This window comes from Botryllus schlosseri, chromosome 2, assembly GCF_051294905.1.
Source record: "Botryllus schlosseri isolate E-star chromosome 2, Bs_hap1, whole genome shotgun sequence".
Lineage (NCBI taxonomy): Eukaryota > Metazoa > Chordata > Ascidiacea > Stolidobranchia > Styelidae > Botryllus > Botryllus schlosseri.
The window spans coordinates 8,277,417-8,303,567 of NC_137237.1; the positions used below are offsets into that span (position 1 = coordinate 8,277,417).

A 26,151-nucleotide genomic window follows, 5' to 3' on the forward strand; every position below is an offset into this window, starting at 1 on the left:
GAATCGAGTCTGCTTAATTATACGTGACAGCCTCAAGGTATCGAAAATTGGCAGACGGTAAGCTGGTTCAGCTTCAGATCCAGAATTTTATAACTTGTTACTGCAGTATAGGATAAAGTTTCTCAGGTTGTACAAAGACTGCGCTAGATGAATTTACGGATAACTGCATTGCTACTCGCTTTTGCGATTTCCAGCATTGAAGGTAAAGATATCAAGTATATTACATGGAGTGCTCGCTTTACAGTCAAATATTGCTACAACGGCATATAATTTGAAAAGACACATTCTGAAATAGATATCAATAGGAAGATGCCTGATTTTCATACTGGCATATAATTTGAGTGTTTACAATTTTTGTTGCAATGTAATATGTCGAATATGATAACGAAATCATTAAATTGTATGCATGGAAAAGTAACTTTTCATCTCCCAAAACATACCGATTACTTTCTTTCGCATTCGAAATTAGGTTTTATATCCAGCATTACTGATATCCAGCATTGCCCCATTGTGGTTCTCTCAGTAGTAGGGTTGGGAAAATTTGTAATTCGATTCCGAGCATTCATCTTCGAGTCAAGTACAGAGTATTCGAGCAACCCCATTTTATGATGTTATAGCAGCAATAATGATTTGAAAATATCAAATACTTACGTTTTTGCGACTGCAGGGAAAATGATGCCTGCAGTTACACGCCATCCGAAATAATTTCGTATTCCTTATTAAAAACTATTTGGTAAATACCATTGTGAGAGCCGATCATCCCTTGATAGAAATATCGTACCCATGAATAATCGTAGCATGTTGTAACTTGTTTCACCGTACCGAGTTAGGACCAAGCGGGGTTTCGAGGCTATGATGGTGGGGATAAAGCATTGGAAGTATATTATTTACTGATGCAGTATTACCATTGGATTATTTTCGTTATTGGAATAAAAGGACTCTCACTACTCTACTGGAATCACTAAAATCAATGCTCGACAAAGATTCTAGTAATCGAATCGTTGTGCCTGCTGCCCTATATACGCAGTTAACACTATGTCACTTGGAATGTTACACCTCGACATGCATACTTCCGGGATAGTATAAGGTAACGATCAATTTACACCAAAATGGGACTCCATCTGACCCAAATATTTCTGCGAGAGGAGGTTGCACCACACTTGGTCCCCCTGAAGGGTATGTCTACTTACATATGAGCTGGGATAATTTGTTCATACCTAATAGTAGGAACGATGGACACCATCCATGTCAAGCGAAACTAGCTCAATTATCTATTTAGCACTTCACCCAATCGTTAGGTGAAAGTATCTCTGGAAACTAGAAAATGAAATCACGAATATTTATCATCTATAACACGAAAATGCGATAACGACTTTCGTATGTGCTTGTAACCTTTCAGTATCAAAACGGGGCTTTTACTCAGATTCGCCGCCGGCATTTGAAACTCGAACACAGCGAACAGTTAATAACAAGTCTTTACTATAGAGATGTGCTCAAAATTTATTTGTGCTGTGTAGTTAGTTTTGAAATAACCTACAGTGCGTTCTGCAAGTCGCATTGACGTCATTATGACAGCGATTATATGACTTTTAACTCCTCGAAATTTTCAAAAGGTTACAAGTTATGAACTAAATAGCGACTCGAATTTGAAGCTTTGTCGGCACCCACGATCTATCTGAAACGTAACTTTGCGCGTAGGGTTGCATTTAAAACAAGCATTGTTTTAAAACACTTTGTTTAAAACGTGTTTTATGCAGTGTTTTAAACAAATGCCTTTAAAGATTTTTTTTCAAACGTCCAATTATGCCATACTTGTGTAAATAGTAAATACCTTCCAAAAACAAACAAAAAATGTATGAGCTTACGGACGATTTGCACCCAATAAAGTCGACGTATACGATGTGGGTGGTTGGAACCCTCGAAATCGTCGTCGGTTCAACAGTCATATCATGTAGATATAGGTCATTGGTACGGAACGGGTGTTCTGGTGATGAACACTACCTACCGTAAAAATGCTGCATAACGATTTAGTCCTGGTCAAAGATATTTTTGGTCTGTGTATGACAGTGGTCCAAAGACCCATTCGTCGAAGGAGTTATATTTACCCTATATTTTTTATTGTAAATGTTAATCCTCTGTGACGCCACAATTATAGATTCGTGACGTCATGGCTAAAAAAAAACAATAAAAAACATGTCGTAAACAAGGGTCCTGTTTTAAACATGTTTTTTTTTAAACTGATTTTTGTTTTAAATGCAACCCTATTTGCGCGCAACTTGGCTCCTACACAACGGAATAAACTATACATTCAGTTAGCGGTGAATTCATGTTTACAGATTGTGATGTAAAACACACCCAAATCGTGACTTCCTAATTCCAAATCCGAATAACATAATTCACTAATTTCACCAGCGATCTGGGTTAGATGAATAAATTTCCTGTATATATGTCCTCTTTTGTGGATCCGTAAATATTGGGGGGGGGGGGGGAGAAAATTTGTGTCGAGTTTGAGAAGTGGGCGTTTATTCGAAAAAGGTTGGGAGCCTCTGCTTTAGAGTCTTGGAGCACAAAATCAACTGTTATTCAAAATAACAAAAGCTTTAAAACATGATTTTCCCACAAAACAAAATGTTCGCAAAAATATTGTAGGCTATTTCCGTGTGACTTCTGCTGTTTCCTTTCAGAGATTTCACAAATGAGAGCATCGTCGTATTCTTCAGTCGAAACGCAACAGCGTGGTATATTCTATAGTGATACCAATTACTTCATCGATAATGAGCTGATAGAGATAGAGATAGAATTTCAAAAGGACAGGGTTTCGATTTTGAACTCCAACCCCCTTCACGACTTACCACCTGAACAGTCACAATTTGACAAACAATCGAATTTAATTAAGAACCACCGAGTAGAGTAATCAAACTAGTGGAGGATATTGATCGATTTTACAGTCCGCAATTATGCTGCATCTCCCTATCTGCTGAATTTCTACCGTGTCTTGACACATAGCTATGTATGTAATGGCTATACGCACGGTGATTCAGTTCAGTTTAGTCCTATAATTTCGTACATTACTCTACACTCTACAGCATGTCATCATCGGCAAGCTACATTTCCACCGGATAGGTTTCCAGAAGAAGATTTTCGTCGCCGTCGCAAAAGAGGTCTTGCTGGCGGTGATGATGACATCATATACACTATTTATCCGACAAGTCAACCGACAGCCGTTGACGCAAACCCAGAGCTGAGTAGATTTTTTACCCAATGCATGTTGGAGAAGACTGGCAGCGTATTCAGATCGTGGAAAAGTGTAATTGACTTTGTATTCCGAGACACTCGATGGTACAGCGCAACAGAGGAACAGTATTGCCCGTAAGTATCGAGCGAGTTACATATAAGATACTATCGTGTTCTCAAAGGAAGTTGTTGGTGCTAGCTAAAGAAATCATTCATATGTGCCAAATTAAATCTACAGTAATTGAGGAATTGCAATTAGTACTGTCGGCACCGGCAATGCGATAATTTGTTACTGACAGGGAAAATAGCGACACTGATCGACTAAGCACAAGCTGCTGGCAAGGACGTATCAATTTTCTTCTCAAGGAAAACTCACAACTTAAATCAAAGGCAAAAGAGTGTATCCAAGAATACGCGTGGTCGCAGGAACGCGGTATGACATATTTGTGGATATTCATCGAATACATCGCCGACATACGAGAGTATCCGTCCATGTATATTCTATATATTCAGGCTCTTCAACACTGATACGAGGCAAGCGACAAGTTTCCACCGGCTTTTCGTCAACAAGAGATCCATGTTTAGGAGTCACGATTGTCGCGTACGATAATTGTATTCGTGGCGGCCTCGTGACCCCTGCAAATTTACGCGAATACCCATCGTTACGGAGTTGGGATGCGGTATCGGTCGATAAGTTTGTGAAAGAACACGTATCAAACTGCAGGTACGCCATAAAACATGCATGCTGCTAAATGCAACTTGCCGTGAAACCGGGATTGACAGAATTTCATTTCAGGATCACATCTCGTCCCGTTGGTGGCAGGAACAGATACAATGAGGTGTGCCCACTGGTACCCAGCGGGCTACCGAGCTTTCTGCAACCTACCACGTCGCCCTGCCTGTCTGAAATCTACAATGAAATCGTCAGAACATCGTCGCCATTGTTTCCTGTTCAGAAATCGTGCACTGAAACGTTATCAGGTTCGTATTCGCCGAGACGCAACGTGAATTGTTTTTTTTTGTACGCTTCTCTGCTCTGCACTGTTGCTAGGATAGCAAACGTCACTGTTTTTAATGTGTGTCATCACAATGTCGTAAACTTCGTACGAACGAACGGTAATTCTCATCATAATTCTTTTTGTAAGGCATTACAAGTTCCAATAAGACGTCGCATAGGTCTTTGGAATTGGACGTTGCATATTTTTGTACTTGATGCATCAGTTAGCTTCAGTAATTATTGTTGCTCATCAGCCGATGGCTTTCATATTTTCATCCGCTCAAGACACGCGATGCACAATGCGATAGAAAAGACTCAACGCGTGCTGCCGCTTATGAGGACATCTTCTCTAGATTGGCAACGGGTTGTAATTTATTCCATTTGTCTGTTATTGAGTACACCGTCATCACTATGCGTTAGTAATCATCACACATTAACTTATTTTGTTTTGTTCCGTCCGTGACTGCGCTGAGGGCTCTCTCGTATTTTGAATTTCGTATTTTCCTCTGTGTGACGTTACAACTAGAGATACTGATTGTTGATAAACATAGTTTCAATTCAATCCAATTCAATCAGTTTATTAATATTTTCATCATTTCAAAACATCACAAGACTATGATACAATAAAAAGATAGGAAGGTGTCGAAACAACTTGGAGTAGCCTTTAAGATCAGACACCCACCTTAGCCTAGACGAGACAAAATGAGGTGGCATGTGGCGGAGGGCGAGGTCGATGTTAGGTCGTGGTCCTTTAATCCTGAAGGCTGGCTAGTATTCATTTTTTGGAGTGCTGCTTGCATTATAGCTGACGGTAACCCTGATGAGTGTCAGCTCGAAAAGCTTCGGGAATAATATGAATAGATTGTTCTAACAAGACACAATGCAAAGTAAAAAAACAGATCGATCTTGATCATGCTGTCTTTTCATGCTCTTTTTAATTGCGTCCTTTAATACGTCCTTCCTCGGGTCATTTTTCTTGGCCTTTTATCCATAATTGCTACTTCATATATATATTATTATATATGATCTGATCATAACCATAAGTGGAATTAATTATTACACACGAAAACATGAAATAAATGTCCGTGCTCCACCCCGGACAACCCCATAACCTTATTGTATACATCTCAGTCCAATTCGTTGTGACGACATCACAATGGACCGGTGGTATTGATTTCGATTCATACCATTGCGTCTCCACACATGCAGTATTTTACAATATGCAATTGGTGTCTTCGTTGAATTTCTGTATTTCCGTCCTTATTCTGATAATATTTCACCCTGATAACAGGTAACCAGAAGTGCAGGAATGTGGTTTGCGGAAATCACGCGACCTGCGATGTAACCACCGGGCTCTGCAAGTGCGACAGCAGCTACGTGGAAAATAGTCTAGGACTTTGCGTCCGTGAGTATCACTAAATCTCTCCGCGAAGTCCGCGACGGACCGCAATAGATGCAGACATATATTGTTTTCAGTTGAGAACAAATGCGCACTAGTTTTCTGTGGATCTCCTTTGGAAACTTGTAACCCAAGTAACGGACTTTGCGTGTGCATAACCGGATATGAGAGGGACTCGACTGGTGTATGCAGAGGTAAAGGTTTAAATTGTCTAGCCTTTACTAAAACTGTAAAGCACTTCCTAGATTTCCGAATTAAATGACTCGAAATATTACTCGCAGGCCGCATTGATAACTTCCCGGTAACATTTACGCCAAAATGAGCAATAGCCGGAAATCGTCCCGATTAAGGACAGAAAATCCTTATTACGATCATTCCATCTAATATTTTCACTATCTCGAAGCCAGAAGCGTAATACACGAAGTGTGCCAACGATTCTCTAATCTCTATCGTGTAAATATGAGGGTACATGTACTTGCACATAGGGTGATGCGCCGTACTGAAATCAGGTATTATGTATAAATGTGATGACTATAGAAATGGTGCGAACATTCTGTTCACGTTCCTGTTCGGTATGCGCACCGTGATAATACTTTACGTGCGGAAATAAACGTTTATAGGTTTTACCCTGTAAAACTTTTTGAGAAATATCATTGTATCACAATAATCGTGTCATTTTCTATGTATAATTTGTTTGAATTTCGTCCTCGTATCACTCGAAAAACTAAGATAAGCTGTGTATGGTCAAATTTGCGTGAAATATCGCATTGTTCGGTCGTAAATATTGAATCGACTTTATTCCGTCACTGTTACCTGTTTGACCTGAAGACTGTCTATCCTAGCTATATGAAGAGTGAGATCATGAGCTGAGGTTTTCTGTAACGAAGTTCAGGTAGCCTACATCTGATTTTCGGAGAACTCAAACTAAATTTGTACTACTTGCACTGCTTCCGCAACCGGCTTCAAGGCATTACTACGTTTTTCTTAGACTTTTAATTTTCCTAGGTAAAAAGTAGTTTTGTAGTATGTTTGCATCACGTTTACGAGTGAAATTATCATAGCAACTGGGGGGAAATAGCTTCTGTATCACGGTAACTGAATATATTTTGACAATTGTTATTTTACATCAGCCGCCAAGAGTAGTTTCGATTTCCCTTCCAAATTTCTACTTGTACTGAGTACAGATTTATTACCTTACCTCCAATTCTACTTGTGAACCAACTATGACTACTTGGCAATCTCTGATCATGAGCTTGTATCTCCCCGCACAGTAGCAGAGTTATCAACGTCCGATGCAACCACAAATGATACCTGGTCCAAAACCGTTTCCTCTTTGGGTTCGAAGATTCTCATCATAACTGAACACAACTGTGAGAAAATTTGCGTCCCTTGCGGGTTGCAAAACTAAGCCCCGAACTATTACAATTTTATCAGCAAGTTGTTTAACATTATGATGGGATATTTCGATCGATACACTAACACATAGCGACCGAGCACACTCTAATTGTAGGAAATATATTACTGCGGTAACAGACAGGGGATTAATAGACAGAATGGGGAAATTTGAATTTCGATTGCAGTAGTATTGAAGTATCACGTGGCTTCATAGGAATAGGACGTCCGAACAAACGGTCTGTTAGATTTGAAGTATAGCAATTTCGAGAACCTAGAAAAACATGTTTTATTCACGTTGCGGATTATATTTTGAAATAATTCATAGCGCAATGTATTTTAGATATAAATCCGTGCAGAAATGTCGTGTGTCGGGACCGGAACCAAGTATGCAACCCAAGAACAGGAAATTGTGAATGTCCCCCTGGGTACAGCACAGTCGGTGGGCTTTGCGTCAGTAAGTGATATCGGACTATCCCTAATGCAGAGGAAAGATGACATTATAAAACGCACGCGCGTTTCTTCAGTCCAACCAGCCGACCCGTGCCGAGGCGTAACTTGCGGAGCAAATCAAAAGTGCATTAACTTTGGTGGAAGAGGGTACTGCATCTGCGAAAGTGGATTCAGATTTGTTAACAGAGAATGTGTCGGTAAATATCATTCCTATCGATTTACCGAATGAAAGACTATCAGCTCCACTTCAATCCTTAATGACTTATTCAGGTGATGATATATGCAGCAGGATTGATTGCGGAGCCAACGCGGAATGTTCTAACATCAACGGCAGAGCTATGTGCAGTTGCGTAACTGGATACGTGCGAATAAATGACGCCTGCATAAGTAAGTTTATCTTGTGTCATTTATTTTTACCACTGGTACTTCGGCCTGTACATTTTCGCTAATTATGCCCATTTCAACCGTAATTTAATAGACGTTAATTGGCCGATGATTTCGTAATCATTAGACTATATTCGTCCAGAGCGACGAGAACTAGATTATATTCATTAATTCACCGATTTAATTTGTCTGAATATAAAAACGTAGGGCAGCATAATCTTATTCTTGTGATTTCCTATGGTTACAATTATATTTGAAGACTTCCCACAACAATGACCATTTTTCTGTATGCAAGTGGGTCTACGGGAAGAATTTCGATCCTGGTCTCGATAAATATACTTGTACATGCTGTGTACAAAACTTGTATCCAATTTCTGCTGTCCGCGAAAAGGTTTCTATTCTGGTACGCTTGAGATAAGCTCCAATGGGCTGCGAGAACGGAAAAAATCACCAAATTATACACATGATAACTTTGCATGCACATGAATATTGACAAAGTTTACTTAAAAACTGACATTTTAGATTTGTGTTGAGTACGTTGCAGACTTAAGCGTTTCGAGTGCTTCTCAAATTTGACGTTGCTCTAGGGAGTCTAGGCATTTCATTGCGGTACGAATTCAAACCCTTTATGAACTCACAGGACGCAACCCGTGCGCTGGAGTTCGCTGCGACCCCAACATGAGATGCGTCAGTGGGAATTGCGTGTGTCGTAATGGGTTTGTCCCGGCACCAAATAACAGACCAGGATGCGTTCCACAAGGTTTGAGCTTTCGAAGTCTTCAGAATATTATTGGTTCAGCTAATCGACCACGCGTTTGAGCACACTTGTTGTTATGTCGTATCCGTGCTGTCTCTACATCTTGGCAGAAGTATGGTCGAAGTAGTCAACGTTTGTAGTCAAGTTGTCGTATAGAGGTGACGCCGTAAAATTCTACTCAATTGCAAGTAGCAGTCGAAAGTTTCACGGCATTTCAAAACTACATTAGGTAGAAAATATCGGAATTAAAAGTTCTGAATAAGTTTCCAGAAGTAGATTTGGTCGAGATGTGTCATACTCTTCGCAATTAATTGTAGGTGCCGTCTTTTCAATCGTAGCGCTTAGTTTGGCGACTGATGCGAAGTGACTAATGACCCAATGAATAGGGGCAATTTTCGAGAACATATTCAAATACCCGGGTACTAGGGGGGGGGGGGATATTCAGTCCACTTGTTATGACAATCCCGCTCCGAAAAGTGATGCAAACTTAATTCAAACTACTTTCTACTTAACAAAATCAAAAGTGTAAAAAGCAAGTTGTTTTGAATAAAAAAAAAACAATTAAGTGAAAATGGACGAAATCTGAAGACATAATAATCATTCGTGTAAGCAGTGCAAGCAGGTGAAAACCTACTTGAGCACTCCGAAAGAGTAGTAGTATTTGGTTACTGGCCACTTCTAGGTCATTATTCACCATACCGATATATCTTATATATATATATGTTATGTATATCAGGGCTATGCAACCTGCGGGCCGCCGAACAACGGTCCGAGAAGTGCCAACATTGAACGGCGATTGGCCCGCAAAATAGTTTACTAAGTCAGCTTGTGGTCATGTACGTTTGAGCTAAGCTCAAATGGATCAAGAGAGTGGACGAATAAACACAACTAACTATGCATATGGTGAATTTGAACAATACAGATGAATATTTTTCCCGTGCCATCGCCGTTACCAATTTCTAATGAAATAGCTGAGATCGGCCTTACAACTAGGCTACCAGGGAGCCTATTTGCGGCCCACGGCCCCCCGCCATATTTCTGACTGGCCCACTTATATAAAATCTTGCGCATGCAAGATGATTCCTGAGTTGTCTACTTATCGCACAGTTTACTTTTGTTTCTGTTGCGGCGGTGGTGCGATGCGTAGCACTATACGTACGCTATTCGCCACCTCTCGCGCACATAGTTCGTCCGCCTTATAATGTCAGGCATACTCACCTTATAAAATGTATTTCGTCAATTTCAGATCCGTGCGCTTCTGTGCGATGTCCAGCAAACAGCAATTGTGTTAACGGCGACTGCGTATGCGATGTTGGATTCGAGCTCGTCGATGGGCGTTGCAGAAGTAAGCGTTTCGAGTGCTCCTCAAATTTTACCTTTAAGGCATTTCAATATGGTATGAATTCAAAACATTTATGAACTCACAGGACGCAACCCGTGTGCTGGAGTTCGCTGCGGCCCCAACATGAGATGCGTCAGTGGGAATTGTGTGTGTCGTAGTGGATTTGTCCGGGCACCGAATAACAGACCAGGATGCGTTCGACCAGGTTTGACATTTGGTCATCTTCAGATTACTACTGGTTCCGCCAATCAACCAACTATCAACTCCACCTTCGCACCAAACAATTTTTGTTCATAATCATGGTGTCTCGACATCTTGACAGAGGTGGTCAAAGTAGTTAACGTTGGTATACTCAATCAGAAGTAGTGGTAACGCCGTAAATTTCAAATCAATTCCAAGAAGCAGTATAAAGTTCCAAGGAATGTCAAAGTTACTTCAAGTGGATGTAGTAAATAAATACAGGTCTCAAATGTTCTCAAGTGTAGGGAGTTTCCAAAAGTAGATATGGTCAAGAGGTGTCATTCTTTTAGGAATTAATTAGAATTGGCTTTTTCAAATCGCAGGTTGCATTTGGGTGACGGACTGAAAAATACTAATGACTCCATGAATAGCTGCACTTTTCGGAAATATATTCAGTTACCTTGATACGAGCTGGTAATTCACCCAGTTGTTACTACAATCCCGCTCATAAAAAGTGATGCAAACGTCCAAACTACTGTCTGTTTTGCGAAATCAAAAGTGTAAAAGTAACTATAACTTTGCCCAATAAACTGTTAAGTGGAAGTAATTTATAGAGTCGAGTAGTGCAAATAGGCAAAAACCTATACTTACCTACTTATTCCGTTACTGCTGGCCACCCTGCATCTATGGGTCCTGTATCTTTCACCGAACCGATAGATCTTATATGTATAAGAGGTATGCAACTTGCGGCTCGCCGATACAAATTTTACGGCCCGAGAAGTACCAATATTGAACGGCGTGTGGCCCGCGAAATAGTTTTCTAAGTCAACTTGTGGTATGGTACGTAATAAATCCTGCGCAATATACATTATGAGTGTGTCTATTAGTTTATTGTAAGCTAATAGGTAATAACCCCAATCACACTATACGATCTTAAATGATAAAGAAATGTACAAAAAACGGTAAGCTCCAGCGCGCGGCGTGAAGCCTGGCGTCAAGAGTTGCCAACTGCGGGAAGGCTCTGATAGCCGAATTTCTTGTAAAATAGCGCCAAACTGACTGAAAAAGTGCTGAATTATGTTAAGTAATAGAAATGACCATATATATATATAAAGAGAAATGAGCTCCAACGGTTCAATTAATTAATTAATTAATTAAAATATGTAAAACTTTAAAATTCTAAAACAAAAGCGCCACGAAGAAAAACTATGCAAACTTTCGCATGGATTAGCCCGCTTAGTGGCATCACGAATTATATATATGCCCAACGATCTAATCGTGGCCGTTGTTCAACTGCATATATCCAAGAAAGGGAGAGCATGTCTGTAGTACCTATAACTGCTGAATGATATAGTTAGGATTACAAACTGGATGTTGCCATGGACCGCAGATTGAATGACCTACTAATATTTCGATGTACGGTAATCCAAGATAATGATTCATAGGATGTAAGTCACCTACCAACTTTAATTTCATATTTCTCTTACTCTAACATCAAATGCTTCCTAAGATGCACGAGTAGACAGCACTTGATACTGATCTAATGTGCTGTTAACAAATTTTCATTGGGATAGTTGAGTAAAGTCGAAAGTGCCAAAATAGTGTCAACGTGCCAAACACCAATTTCCAGTGCCAACCAACGTGAAAATGGCCAAAGCTCCCAAATGCGCCAATTGGCAACACTGCTGGCGACTGCAAGCAAAGCGTCACGTCTGTCGCGGTCGATTAATGCTCAATTATAATTAGCCATAATTGAAGAGGGAAACATATTACAGCATAATGACCGTTGAGATATATCAGCACGTTTGAGCTAAGCTCAAATGGGCTAAGAGAAAGGACAAAAACGCACATATGCATGTGACAACTTATACGCACATGAATATTTCAGACAAAAATCGTACATTAATACACATACAGACCTTGATGACCAGATAAGCCTTGCAACTATTAGAGAGCCTCTTTGCGTTTCACGAAATCACGGCTCCCCTGTACTATTTCTAACTGGTCTGCTTATCAAAAATCGTGCATACACAAACCTGAGCTCCTGAGTTGTCTACTTATCGTTCGGCTCAAATCCGTTTGTGTTGCACTTGTACTACCTACTTTATTCGCCACCATTCATCCACAGTTTGCCTGCCTTATAATGTCAGGCATACTCACCATATACAATGTATTTCGTCCATTTCAGATCCGTGCGCTTCGGTGCGATGTCCAGCAAACAGCAAGTGTGTTAACGGCGACTGCGTATGCGATGCCGGATTCGAGCTCGTCGATGGACGTTGCAGAAGTATGCGTTTCGAGTGCTTCTCAAATTTTGCCTTTACTCTAGCTAGTCATTTCAATATGATGGTATGAATTCAAAATATTTATGAACTCACAGGACTCAACCCGTGTGCGGGTGTTCGCTGCGGCCCCAACATGAGATGCGTCAGTGGGAACTGTGTGTGTCGCAGTGGATTTGTCCGGGCACCTAATAACAGACCAGGATGCGTTAGGCCAGGTTTGATATTTTGAAGTCTTCAGACTAATATTGGTTCTGCTAATCAACCAAATATCGACCGCGCCTTTGCGCACACTTGTTGTTTCATCGTTATGTTGTCTAGACATGTTGGCAGATCTCGTCAAAGTACAGCCGTTGGTACTTAAGTAGAAGTAAACTATAGTAAATTCCTAGGCATGTCAAAACTACTTGAAGTGGAAGTCGAAAATAAAGGTTTTGAAGTCTCAAGCAAGTAGTTTCCAAAATTACATTTGACCGAGGGATGGCATATATCTTTAGCAGTTAATCGGAGGTGGTTTCTTTCAAAATAGCAGGATGCATTTCTGTTGCTGACGGAAAATGACTAATCAGCAATCCCCCTGCAAGGCGCAAATTTTGAAAATATATTCGTTCCCGCGACACGGGGCCTATTTTGCCCGGCTGTCATGACAACCTTCCTCCTTAATGGGACGCAAACTTATCCCAAACTACAAAACATACAAAACGTAAAAATCATGTAGTTTTTCCCACAAAACTGGTAAATGGAAGTGGAGAAAAGAAAGCAGTCTGAAACTTCAGCACTTGAGTAAGTACTAAGTAGTGCAACAACGCAAAAACCTATTTGAGTAATCCGAAAAAGTAGGAGTATTTCATTACTGACCACTTGTGCGACCAGGTCATCACACAGCAAACCGATATATTGTAGGCTATATATATCGGGGGTGCGCAACGTAAGGCTCGCAGAGAACAATTGTGCGGCTATAGGGTTGCATTTAAAACAAATGGTTGTTTAAAACATGTTTTTTAAACAAGAACCTTTTTTTTAATTTCAAGTTGTAAAATGATGCCATAATTGTGTAAATACTTTCTAAAAAAAAAGTTGTATGAGCCTGCGGACAATTACCACCCGATATAGCCAACGTATACGATATGGGATGGTTGGAACCCTCAAAATAGTCGGTTGTTTTAAACATGTTTGTTTTAAATGCAACCCTATGTGAGACCCAAGAAGTGCGAATTTTGAATGCTGTTTGGCCTTTGAACTAGTTTCGAATTCAACTTTATTCCAGGTAGCAGTGGTACGTTTGAGCTAAAGAGGGCAAAATGAAGATACAAAAGCACTAAAATAAGCATATACCAGTAAATAGCTTTTCCCGTGATTATTTTTGACAAAATGGATTAAATGACCAGACAATTTTTACCGCGTCATCGCCGTTACCAAAGTTAATGAAAGGGTAGGGATATTGTTCTTGCAACTAGCAGAAAGTATATGTGCGGCTCGCTGCTCTCTCGTCACTTCTAACTAGCCAGCTCATCTAAAACGTTTAGCATGTAACCCTACTTATGGTTCCTGAGATGGCGACTTATCGCGCGGCTCACTTTATTTGGTTTTGCAGCGGTGTTCATTTCGACTGTCTTACTATGTCAGTCATTTTCTCCATATACGATGTATTTCTTAATTTCAGACCCGTGCGCTTCGGTGCGATGTCCAGCAAACAGCAATTGTGTTAACGGCGACTGCGTATGCGATGTTGGATTTGAGCTCGTGGATGGAAGTTGCAGAAGTAAGCGTTCCGAATCCTTCTTAACTTTTTTCTTTGCTGGATAGGAATTTCATTGTGGTTTAAATTCGAACCATTTATGAACTCGCAGGACGCAACCCGTGTTCTGGAGTTCGCTGTGGCCCCAACATGAGATGCGTCGGTGGGAATTGTGTGTGTCGTAATGGATTTGTACCTGCTCCAAATAACAGACCAGGATGCGTTACGCCAGGTTTGAAATTTTGAAGTCTTCAGATTATTGGTTTTCTTCGCGAAATATCGACGATAAGCACTATGGTAGCGCAGTGGTCATGCTAATTTTTACGTGCTTTATATGCTCTCTCTCTTTTTGATCGAACAGTCGCGCTTAAGGCATTAACTGAGTTTAATCGCGCTAAATAGGGGATTATTCAACAAAAAGTTTCAAACGGGTATTGCGTGTCCAAACCTGGGAAAGTGCGCCCCTATAGAAGAGTGAAAGCACTTGATAGAGTACAATCTGCAGCTTTCTGGCAAAAATGATAAACTATTGAGCCCGTAGAGCTGTTTTAATCCGAGGTTGTGTTAGAACGATTTGGTGTTATACGGCCCCGTAAGTCAGACCGCGATGAGTTTCATCCGATAGCCGACAAAGGCCATTGATGATGATGATATAACGCGAATTTATAGCATACACTTCCAACTTCCCCATATTTAACTTGTTATATTTGCATTTTTTCTTCTATAGACCCTTGCGATTCCGTGCAATGTCCGACAAATAGTGAGTGCAGAAACGGAAACTGCGAATGCGTGACTGGATTTGTGCTCATAGACGGATCTTGCAGAAGTATGTGTGAATTATACATCTAAAAGTTCGGAATTCAATGTACCAATGCCTTTCAACGAATAATGACTTCACAGGACCCAACCCATGCAGTGGAGTCAGCTGCGCGACCAACATGAGATGCGTCAACGGGAATTGTGTGTGCAGGAATGGGTTCGTTCCGGCGCCAAACAGCGGACAGGGTTGCGTGAGACCTGGTATGTTATCACTCAAATGTATGCGGAGGCGAATTGTCAAGATTTGGTCACCCGCCCTCTCAGACAAGCATACAGCGTACGATTTACGCGAATCACCGTATTTATGATCCGCCATGTTTACAGATGGTACGAATATGTCGAATCTAGAGACGGACCACTACAAAATCTTCAGCTTTCCCAAATTAGATTCGAATTTAGCTACATAGTTTCTTTCCAAATTAGATTAGAATTTGAGTTATATCTACACATTTTCTTGCAAATTGAATTATTATTAGTAGAATTACTTAATTCACGAAAAATCAAGAAATTCACGAAATTGAATCAAGCTCAGCTTGTATCAAGTCAAACCAGAGTTCATTATCAAAAGCACGAGAATGGCAAATATCTGTAGAGCAGTCTTGGATCGTTTCGCACTGTACATTTCTCCAGAAGCATTTTCAAGAATACCGGAAATAAGATTAAAAATAAAATTAGAGCATACTAAAATTTCGCGACCGAGATTAGAATTAGAATTAGAGCTGAGGAAACATTTCCCCCGGGGCCGAAAGGGGCGCCAGCTACGAAATGGGCGAATGGGGGAAGGGGACTGAGAGCAAACTTTAGCGCTATGGACTATGGGAAACCGTTTGGGAAAATCCGTAAATTAATAGCTCCCTCTGTGCACCAAAGTCAGATCTATGTATTGTGGTCACGTCGTTCGCGATCGTGCAAGGTGCATTCAATTGAAAATCGTCACCAACGCTCTCCGTTGATGGTAACTGCTATGTAACATTTACTTAACCAACCAACCAAACAATCACTCAAACAACGAGTAGACTAATTATTCAGTGACATGCACTTGTCGAGCGCAAGTTATGAGCACACATTCAAACGCATGTACAACGAGAACGATGAAGTTTTAAGCTTATATCGCACCAAAAAGAAGTAAGATGATTTGGAAGAGAAATTGCTTTGGAAGATTGTTTTCACTGATTGTGTGCGTCCTAGAATTTTTGAAAAAAAATGTGACTCTGACATATCATATATCGGGCTGCCAGTAATTTAGATGGAGACAGAAATTCTACGCCGGGATGCCAAACTTAACTTGTATCACGCGCCGGATTCAAAACTTTTGGTCGCCCGCGGGTCGGACTATAGTCAAATGATTCCGAAATGTCACCTTCAAATCCACTCCTTCGTTCTTCACTGGTTTGCTTTATCATGCAAGATATACTTCATAGTATGCAATATATTACAGATCATATGGCTCTATGCTAGCAACCATGTTATTCGCAAACAACCGAGTTGGCAAAATACGATGATTGACTTATTAAATGCAGTTATAAACCACAAAAGAAGTTGCTCCAGCAACATGTTGGCATATTTGTATCCTCCCCCCCCCTTTAGTCGTGATGCGGCGTTACCCCTGCGCATTTGTTGTGAGGCATACAAGTGATTTGACTGTAAACGCGGACGATGGAATTTGATTCAATATTTTAAAACTCAACACTGTCGGCCGATGCATATAATGTGGACTATGAACATGCTAGAGATTTGCGGTCTTGGGGGATTACTTACGTTCAAGTATTTCTTACTTAAATTCTCAACTTTTGTTAGAAATGTGCAATGGACCAAACAACTTTTTGTCGGGCGTAGGGGACGTTGCGAAAAAAAGTTTGGGAAACTCTCTAATTAAACAATGTTGTCGAATCTCTGGTCTGGTTAAATATCTCTAATTAACTGCGTGGACACAGTTGTACAAACATGCATTTGCACTTCTGGATGGCATATTGTATCTATTCTACCCTCTTTATAGATCCATGTAGCTCGGTGAATTGCGATGTAAACAGCACCTGCGTGAATGGGAATTGCTTATGCAGGCCTGGCTTCGTGCGTGTGGACGGGAATTGCCGAAGTATGATCTTTTTTATTCTTCATTTTACACGCTAAGGTGCGAGATACGACTGCGCTTTATTTAGGTCCATGCGATTCATTCTGCTCGGAAAATGAAGAATGTACTGTCGTGGGATCGAGACCCAGTTGCAGCTGTAAGGCCGGGTTTACATTGAATTCGATTGGGGAGTGCGTAGGTAAAGTGTCTTACATTTATTTGGTGTTTTTGTGCTAACAATTTACACGTGATGTATGTCTATTCATTTGCCCCAAGTTCTCAGATTAATCAAATTTGTAAGACCAGTGAATAAGAAAATCGGTACTAGGATTATGATTATAATTATGATTATGATAAGAATATAATTTTCTTAGCCTGATATGAGCTGCATTGTACAGTAGGGTTGTTAAAAAATGATTTTTTGGCAAATTTTTGCGGCTAATAGCTAAAATTATTAGGTTAGCTAAAATAGCATTGCGCACCAAATTCGGCTCAATTCCAACGAGTAGAAGTGAAGCTACCAGAGTTGGAAAATTTTGAATTTATTATAAAAAAAAGTTATCATTTTTTCCAAATTTTACTGTCTACCCCATGGTATTGTCAAGTTGTCCAAAAACACAATACACAGAAAATCTGGCTCAATTCCAACAGGTAGAAGCGAAGTTATTGGAATTGAACGTCTTTGATTTGAAAAATTAGTACTTTCTGCATGTGATTAATCCAAGAAATATTGATGAGAAACTCGAAAACCTTCACTTCTACCGGCTGGAATTGAGTCAAATTTGTTTTGCATGCAATGGGTTGGCCAATAAAATTTGAAAAAAGTCAAAATTTCTGTATAATAAATTCGATAAACAATAATACAATATAATAAAATTTCCAACTCCATTAGCTACAGTTCTACTCGTTGGAATTCAGACAAATTTTGTGTGCAATGATTTTAGCCAACCTAACAATATAGCTAAGCCGTAAATATTCTAAAAATAAGACATGGAAAGGCACGACTTATATTAACCCTGTATTTATTCTATGTCTCCATATGTAAATCTGAATAACTGTGTGGGATAGCCAGAGGGGGTATAAAGATACTTTAAGAAATCATTTATCATTCGTCACGTCACTTCATTCTCGTTTAGCGATTGCGTCCAAGCTATGCGCTGTTACTGTTTTCTCATGTTGCTTTGCGTCTGTATTAGGAAGTGATCCTTGCGCCGGAGTGTCATGCGGGCGAAACATGGTATGTAATAATGGCGCTTGCGTATGTCGCCAAGGATTCACACCGGCACCAAATGGTGTAGGATGCGTCACACCACCTCCAGGTGAGAGCCAATAGAATGGTCGCAGCAGAGTCTCTATCTGGGCACCGGAAATTTGTGATATCGGTAGCTACTCATTGCTAACAAGTCGTAACGCAAAGAATATTCAATATGCCGGATAAGTAAGGTACACGACTTACTTCGACGTTGGGCTCCTAATCAGTTGCGTGATCTACCCAACGTCATTTATGGAATACACCAACATATACATGCAGATGTCGTCAAAGTAGTCTGCGTTCGTACTCAAGTAGAAGTAACGCTGTAAATTTCCACTCAATTGCAAGTAGAAGTAGTGAATTCCAAGACATGTCAAAATAACTTGATTGGAAGTAGAAGAGCAATGTACGAAAAGCACGTATGTAAGTAGTTTCAAAAAGTACATTTGGTCGAGGAGGTCACACAGTCTGGCAGTTAATCGAAGCGGGCTGTTTCCGGAATTTGCGGGGTGCTGCCAAAGGTGTTGCCAAAGTATCCGAAATCTACTTTGTACAATACAAAATCCACGGTTTCAAAGTATATATTTTGCCGCAAAAATGGGAAATAGAAGCACGGAAGAAGTCGTAGAACATAACCAATTGAATAAGTCGTGCAAGTAGGCCACATCTACTTTGAGCAATCGGAATAAGTAGAAGTACTTCGTTACTTGGCGAGTCAATGTGTGGAATAGATTGATCAATATAAAAACATGATCTACTAGTTATAGCAAAAAAAAAATGAGCGCAACAACCACTATATGGTCCTGTCCGATATACTCAGATCCCTGCCGAAATGTTAACTGTCCGGCGAACAGTAACTGTGTTCTTGGGGACTGCGTCTGCAACGCTGGATTCGTAAAGAGAGGAGAGTTTTGTCTACGTGAGTACATGTTTGAAATGGTAGTACTGTTGTGTGGCATGAGTCATGACAAGTATCAATAATGACTTTATAAAACTAATAATTTAATGCTACTATATTGTATTGGGGTGGGTTCAACCATTAATGTGGGTAAAGAACGACACTTTGGTGGTGCGAAATATATTGTAGTTGGAATAATGTCACTCAACTCAACTCCAGTAAATTAACTGAACAATATCGAAAAGTCGAATAATCCTGAACTATGATAATGCGTTAAAACAGGGTTGTGCTTAAAGCGAAGCTAGAATGTGTCAAATAAGGTCTTTATCCAAAACGTGTTACTAATAACACTGGTCAACACAATTTTTGCTGCAAATTGTCATGGTGTCTTGGGCCGAAGTATGGGATGGATCGAAGTAACCCTGTTGGTTGCACAAAGTGAAACAGAAGTTTTCAAAATGGAAATTCACGAACCCACCGGCATGCGAACCCATCAGCTATGATTGTTTTGTTAGCAACCCGATATGCTACACGACGGCCGAATGCGGTCTATGGTTATATTTCTAAACTAATATGTCTTCTGGAGCAGATTCTATTCATCAAATTCCTTCGCGCTTCGCGCGACTTAGTATCTCGAGATTGCTTGATTCTATTATGGGTGCATTAATATATTTAATATGCATAATTTACAGTAATGAGTTCAGCCGCGCAAGCAATTATGAGAGAATTACATCCTAATATCCTATCCCGGGAACAGGACTGTTAGGAACCGGCATATTCTTTGCAAGAAATTAAGCAAATATTGCGTGCATTGAAAGATCGTTGTAGCAACCCAAATTTATACCCTTCGCGTCCCCTACTTCAAGAACCGCTGGCGTAACCGATTCCATTGGCAGTTTTAGATAGGCGGTTGGTGGAATTCCTTTCTTTGACATTTAAGACAAAACTAAACCTGTTCGGCACGCCAGTTGGTAATATGTTAACATTGACACGCTGCATACGAAAGGTTGCCGACCCCCAACCTGCATGATTCAGATGGCATGCTACCGGTCATTATTCATTGCTTCATATCCTCCCCAGATATCCGCGCGTAAATAAATACATTCGAAGGGTGATTTTTGCAGGTCCGACCTCGTGTACCGGAGTGCAATGTGGCGCAAATCAGAGATGCGTGAGGGGGACATGCGAATGCTTGCCGAACTTTGTACCGGTTCCCGAAGGCGTCGAATGTATTCGCGAAAGAGGTCTGAATCATATTCAAGATTTGGACTTCAGTATCAGTTTATAAATATTTTCATCATTTCAAAACACCACAAAACTGCGATACAATGAAAAGATAGGAAGGTGTCGAAACGACTTGGAGTAGTCTTTGAAATCAGACACCCACATGGCCTAGGCGAAGTAGAGAAAAACATGCACACTGAACGAAGAGTAAAGCAGAGAATATAAAAGGCAAGCGACAAAATGAGGTGGCATGTGGCGGAAGGCGAGATCAATATGCTAGGTCGTGGTCCGGTAATCCTGAAGGCTGACTAGTAGTCATTTAGAAGAAACTGCTTTTATTTCGACTTCAATGTGGACATGCTCGACGATTGTCGGGTGGCCGGCGAGATGCTGTTCCACAATTGGGGTCCGGCATACTTGATGGAGCGATGGGTTTGTTTGTATTCCGTCCCGATCATATGATAGTTGTTCATAGTTGACGCGCGTGTCGTACTTATGCGCTTTTGACTCCGAGGTGAAGTATAGTCGTTGAAATCTGAGGGGCAGTGACCACAATGGAACTGATACATAAATTGGTTGGTTGTAGCTTTGTTATATCTTCTGTTTAGAACACCAAATCTTTTGAATAGCGATTTATCAATTGCACATCCAGGCCCCCTCCGGGCCCCCTCTTCCTGGCATATGGATGATCAGATGTTGTAGTTTTTGCAGTGGGTCATATCCATGACATCGTTATTATGAGTATAGGGTTCCTGGGCACAATTATTTGACCAATCTTATCTGAATCGGGTATTATTAATTCTAACAACTCTTGCCAATAACAGTTATTTTATCTACGACCATTATAGTTTGGATAGTATGTGTTCGACTCTGGAATCCTTGAAACCTCAATTGGTCGTATTACAGCGTGCGAACTATTTTGTGCAAAGCTACCCACGTTAGTGCAAATGACATTTCTATCAAGTCGTGATCCACCGAGAGCATTGTCCGAAAATGCGATGAAATGGACATGGTCGTAAAATATCAAATTATATCTAATGTGTTGTAGAACTCGCATATATTTTTATAGCATAGTATAGTTACATACATGAAGAACTTTTCACATCTTCCATACTGTCATGGCGTGATAATGAGTGATATTCGAATATTCGACTCGAATCGACGCTTTATACTCCGTTCAGAATCGCATCACTCAGGAACTCGATTTTTGCCGGTCCTAATGATGAGTATTTCATACATATTAGTGTCTCACGTCGTCTCTTACCATTCATCTAACATCTGGTAGTGGTAGTGTGTTCTCGAAACGCAACACTCCTCTCTTGAAACCACTTTCCGATTATTCAAAACACATAGATTACACGTCACATCTCATTCAAAATACTGAGCACATTTTAAATCACCTGACTCGCTACGCACACACATATGGAACTATATACGAGCCCGTCGCAGTAACCACCAGTCCAGTATTCGGCAATAACTATTTTAACCTCGCTCCTTTCAGGACAATGGAAAGAGTGGGGAGAGTGGCAGGAATGCTCTCGAACCTGTGATGGGGGCTCCCAGGTCCGATTCCGAGAGTGCGACGGAAATAATTGCAACGGTGACCCGCTCGAAAGCAGACCGTGCGGAACGCAGGCGTGCGCGAGTGGTGAGTAAGAGGACTCTGTATGCCTCAGTACCTATATACGTATCGACAAGTGGTTCGCGCACTTCACTCGATAATGCGATTTTTCTCATGAAGGCCGTTACGCAGTTTTTACAAATACCTCCAAGATCACTCGGCAGCATATCGAGTGAGGATGTTTGATATTATTTTTTTACGGGTCGCGCCGATAATATTGAGGATCACGTTGATAGCAATTAGCACTGGTTATGTCCAAAAATGTGTTGTTGCTGGCCTGGATTTGTAAATCAGGTTCCCAATTAAAGATACAATAGTGATGTTAAGCTTTGAATCAAGTATGCTTACGGCATTGGTATTCTCTTCGTGGCATACTTAATTGTTTCTTCACGTGCCGTGCATTCTGCAAAACCAATCACCAGACCAGACCGGGGCAACTAGATAATTCTGGTTGTCTAATTTGACCAGTTAGAGCAAAATGTCAGTAATCCAATTATGATCTGCTTTGTGAAATGCATATGCCTAAATTTTAATTCTAATCTATCTTTGGTTTTCCTGAAGATGTCTTGGAAAACTGTATAGCGCAAAACAAGCCTAGCTTGGTGTACAATTGTACATTAGGGCTGCTCAAAAATAACTTTTTGTCCGGATTCCAGCCATTCACCGATTAAATTGTCAGGTTACCCTAAAACGATGCACACAAAATTTAGTGCCAACTAGTAGAAGTGGAGCTATTTGAGTTTTTCGTTGATAATTCTCGGATTATCCTTGATTGGTGGACAAAGAAAAAACTCAAATAACTCCGCTTCTACCTGTTGGAATTGAGTCAAATTTGTTTTGCATCGTCTTTGAAGACAGGTCAACAATTTCATGGGTTTGACAGACAAAATTGATTTTTTTGTAATTTTCCCTAATAAATTAAAAAAATTAATTGGATCTGCGGAGTCTTATACTTGTTAAAATTGAATCAATTTTGGTGCGCAGTGTTTTTATGGGGCAACTTGACAATTTAATTAGTGAATGGCTGGAATCCGGGACAAAAAGTTATTTTAAACAGCCCTATTGTACGTACAGTCATTTGACATGCTGACGATTATGAGGATGGACTCTAATTTGATGTGTGAACTTGACTCGTCTTGTGCTGTAGTTCTCTCTAATTTGGAATTTCATTGAATTTCCGAGTTTTTACGAATTCAGTAATTCGAATTTCAACCTATAATTTGAACAAATAAAACTATTTATCTATAATTATAGTTCTAGTCAAATCTGGAAAAGCTGAAAATTTGCTAGTTGCCCAACTCAGCGCCATCAATCATAAGCTGTTCGAAGTATATATTCCAAAGTTGATTGATCAATTATTGTGAACCCAGTCAGAACACATTCTTATTGACTCACTTTTATTTAGATCTATGCGCTGGGATAACGTGCCCAGGAGAACTGTCATGTACAGCTGGTCGATGCGAATGTCCATCAGGTGCTACAAGAACATCCGACAACAGATGCGTTCGTAAGAGAGCAATAAAAAGAGAGTATTGTACCGAAACCCTGTAGCCAATACGATATTTCATTCCTTTCAGAGTGTACGGGCGGAAAGCAGTACGCTCAATGCGCTCCCTTATGTTACGATATATGTGGAGGGACGGCTACACCTGTCGACATTACCAGTTGCTTCGGCGCCGGCTGCCGGCAGGGAGTAAATTGCGTGTGTCCGCCTGGTCAGGTGGAGCGTAGTTCTACCGACTCCACTTGCGTGCAGGCTAACGCGTGTCCAGGTTTGTCCGCTTTATATTTGTAATTTGGCATGGTGTTACCGCCAATTTTGTTGCTCGCCAGGCGAATGGAGGCCATGGGGCGGATGGGATACATGCTCCCGTACCTGCGGAGGTGGGACGCAAACTCGTGAAAGAACTTGTCGCGGTACCAATTGTGATGGAAATGGAAGCGAAACTCGCCCGTGCCAGACTAACGCGTGCCCAGGGTCAGGTCCGTGTATACAGGTTTTAGCGGTGTCGTTACGAATAGAATATGAAGCTTTGTTGGCGTTGTAATTGAGCTGAAATGTCTCGAGGTCAAGCCAACTGACAGATGAGACCAGACCAGCCATTAATGTGACTTCGTGCATCTTACTGCATTCGGTTCGGTCTCTTTTCCCAGCATATTTAATTCGAGATTTTTAGAATTTATCTCCGATATATCCAGACCAAGCCGTACAACCGAAGAATCGCGTTGATCTTTTTGAGTATAGAATTTAAGTCACACTCCCACAGCAACATCACAATTAAGGGTGGGCACCGGGCACCTTGATTCAAGTGCTCGAATCCGAATGGAGTATTAGTTACAGTGACTCGATTCGAGTAGTGAGAGACGGTATTTTCGCGTACTGAAATTATACACCCCTATAGGAGTAATAGCGTTTCCAGACAACTTAGTAATTTGTCAATAAATGAAGAAACTGCATCAGAGATAGCAATATGACCAAACTCTTCGCCTTCTATGTCTTCATTTATGTTCCAGGAAATTGTCAAGCCCCAAAGATCTTCAACGCGTGTCCAACTAGATGCCCGAAAAATTGCTTGAATCACGCTATAGAAATACAGTGCGAGTCGGGTTGTCGGCAGAACAACGTCCAATGTGTTTGCCCCGCTGGTATGGTGGAGAGAAGTTCCACTGATAGCACGTGCGTGAGCACGAATCAATGCCAAGGTGAGTTTTTTAAGTAATTCAAACACAAATCCAGGTCACTCAAGATCATTATTCTTTCACGCAGCCGGCGGACCGTGTTTCCCGAACCCATGCCGGAACAGCGGTACGTGTATTCCGATCGGGTCAAGATATATGTGCGACTGTCTTGACGGCTACTCGGGGAGACATTGTGAAAGTAAGCTAATGAATACTGTAAATATACATGGATGGAGAATATAGGTTTATGGAGTGCCCGTGGAGACTTTTGATAACCCAATTCTGCTTTTGCACTCATTGAAATGAGAGAAAACGATTCAAATGCACCAATGCTTATGCGTTGTAGTGATTTCTGTTTACCATATGTACCAGATTTTGGCGCCACCTTGGGCTGATGCACAAAAACAAAAACATCTCCCCGATTTTCATGTACAGTGAATGGTTGAGGATTCACATATTCAACGTTTCCAGAAGCCCATAAAAACTCTGTGCGAAATGGAAATCTAAAATACCTCTGTATAAGTTGAAAACGCTAGTTTCTGTTTTTGTGGTATATATCATTCAAACGATGCGAACTGCCCTGCCACAGCAGCTTTAGTAGTTGCATACATTGTATCACAGTGGACTATAGTCATGGTCAATACGCGCCTTTAAGATCCGATTTACCCCATTTCTTACGAAACTCTGGCGTTCGTTGCTTCGGAGTCGCATTTTAATCCTTTTCAGAGGACAAGAGGACAATTTCCCAAAAAAGGGGACATTTAGGCGTCCTCCGAGGACACTTTCAATTTATTGAAAAAAAGAGAGGATAAATCCTCTTATAAGAGGACGTATGGTAACCCTATTTCACCCCAATCTTTCAGTCGGATGCACAGCAGCGGTATGCTCCCCCGGTGGACGTTGCGTCAGAGGAAAGTGCGAATGTAGCGTCGGATTCCAACTCAACGGAAATGGATCTTGCTCGCGCATCTGATTTTTCATTTTCATTTACATTTTGCGACGACAGAGTGGTTTATCGTTAAAACCGTAATGAAATTGTGACGAAATCTCTCTCGGAACACCGTTCTGGTGATTATTTGAGTATAGACATGAGGAAAACGATTGAAAGAAATTATGATGCGCCGTATGGAGGCTCGCAGTTCGAGTGTAGACATATTTCAGCAGATTGGCATAGGAACGTGAAATGGTCACTGGAAATGTTCCCTCTAAGCTGCGCGCGTGCGCAAATGCACAGTGCTAACACGGTGAGTGTGACTTGGTGAGTGACTTGGTGAGTGTGCGCAGACTCGTCAAAAATTAGAGGGAACATTGGTCACTGGCCAGAGGCATCAAGAAAGTATCGTGCGAGGACAAAATAGACGTGATCATCATTATTATTTGTGGTGGTACTAATAGTATTGTAAAAGAAATGTATCACATATAAAGGTCT

At 40.8% G+C, this 26,151-nt stretch overlaps 1 protein-coding gene across 5 annotated transcripts; it reads left to right on the plus strand.

Annotated features, from left to right (window-relative positions):
• On the plus strand, positions 1-25,780 carry LOC145433286 (uncharacterized). 5 transcript variants are annotated; one of them, XM_080310335.1, is made up of 31 exons: positions 2-202; positions 3,087-3,369; positions 3,534-3,667; positions 3,748-3,958; positions 4,031-4,215; positions 5,523-5,636; positions 5,708-5,824; positions 7,366-7,479; positions 7,550-7,672; positions 7,746-7,862; positions 8,500-8,619; positions 9,857-9,961; positions 10,044-10,163; positions 12,327-12,425; positions 12,519-12,638; positions 14,084-14,182; positions 14,271-14,390; positions 14,886-14,984; positions 15,059-15,178; positions 16,974-17,072; positions 17,137-17,247; positions 18,245-18,367; positions 19,121-19,219; positions 20,323-20,442; positions 21,924-22,070; positions 23,449-23,550; positions 23,621-23,815; positions 23,877-24,026; positions 24,558-24,746; positions 24,811-24,921; positions 25,586-25,780. In XM_080310335.1, the coding sequence occupies exons 1-31, from the start codon at positions 148-150 to the stop codon at positions 25,693-25,695; spliced, it is 4,011 nt and encodes a 1,336-aa protein (XP_080166461.1). In that variant the 5' UTR covers positions 2-147; the 3' UTR covers positions 25,696-25,780. The 5 variants fall into 5 exon arrangements, with proteins under 5 accessions (XP_080166463.1, XP_080166461.1, XP_080166462.1 ...); XM_080310336.1 differs by having other exon boundaries at positions 3-202; positions 9,863-9,961; XM_080310337.1 differs by lacking the exons at positions 12,519-12,638; positions 14,084-14,182 and having other exon boundaries at positions 1-202.
• The last annotated feature ends 371 nt before the right edge of the window (positions 25,781-26,151 follow it).

What these genes read in the sequence shown, in the direction of transcription:
- LOC145433286 (XM_080310335.1), top strand. Translation starts at nt 148, where the DNA reads ATGAATTTACGGATAACTGCATTGCTACTCGCTTTTGCGATTTCCAGC. An exon ending in TAGTCTAGGACTTTGCGTCC is followed by an intron (nt 5,637 to 5,707) that starts GTGAGTATCACT and finishes TATTGTTTTCAG; the next exon opens with TTGAGAACAAATGCGCACTA. An exon ending in ACCAGGATGCGTTACGCCAG is followed by an intron (nt 14,391 to 14,885) that starts GTTTGAAATTTT and finishes TTTCTTCTATAG; the next exon opens with ACCCTTGCGATTCCGTGCAA.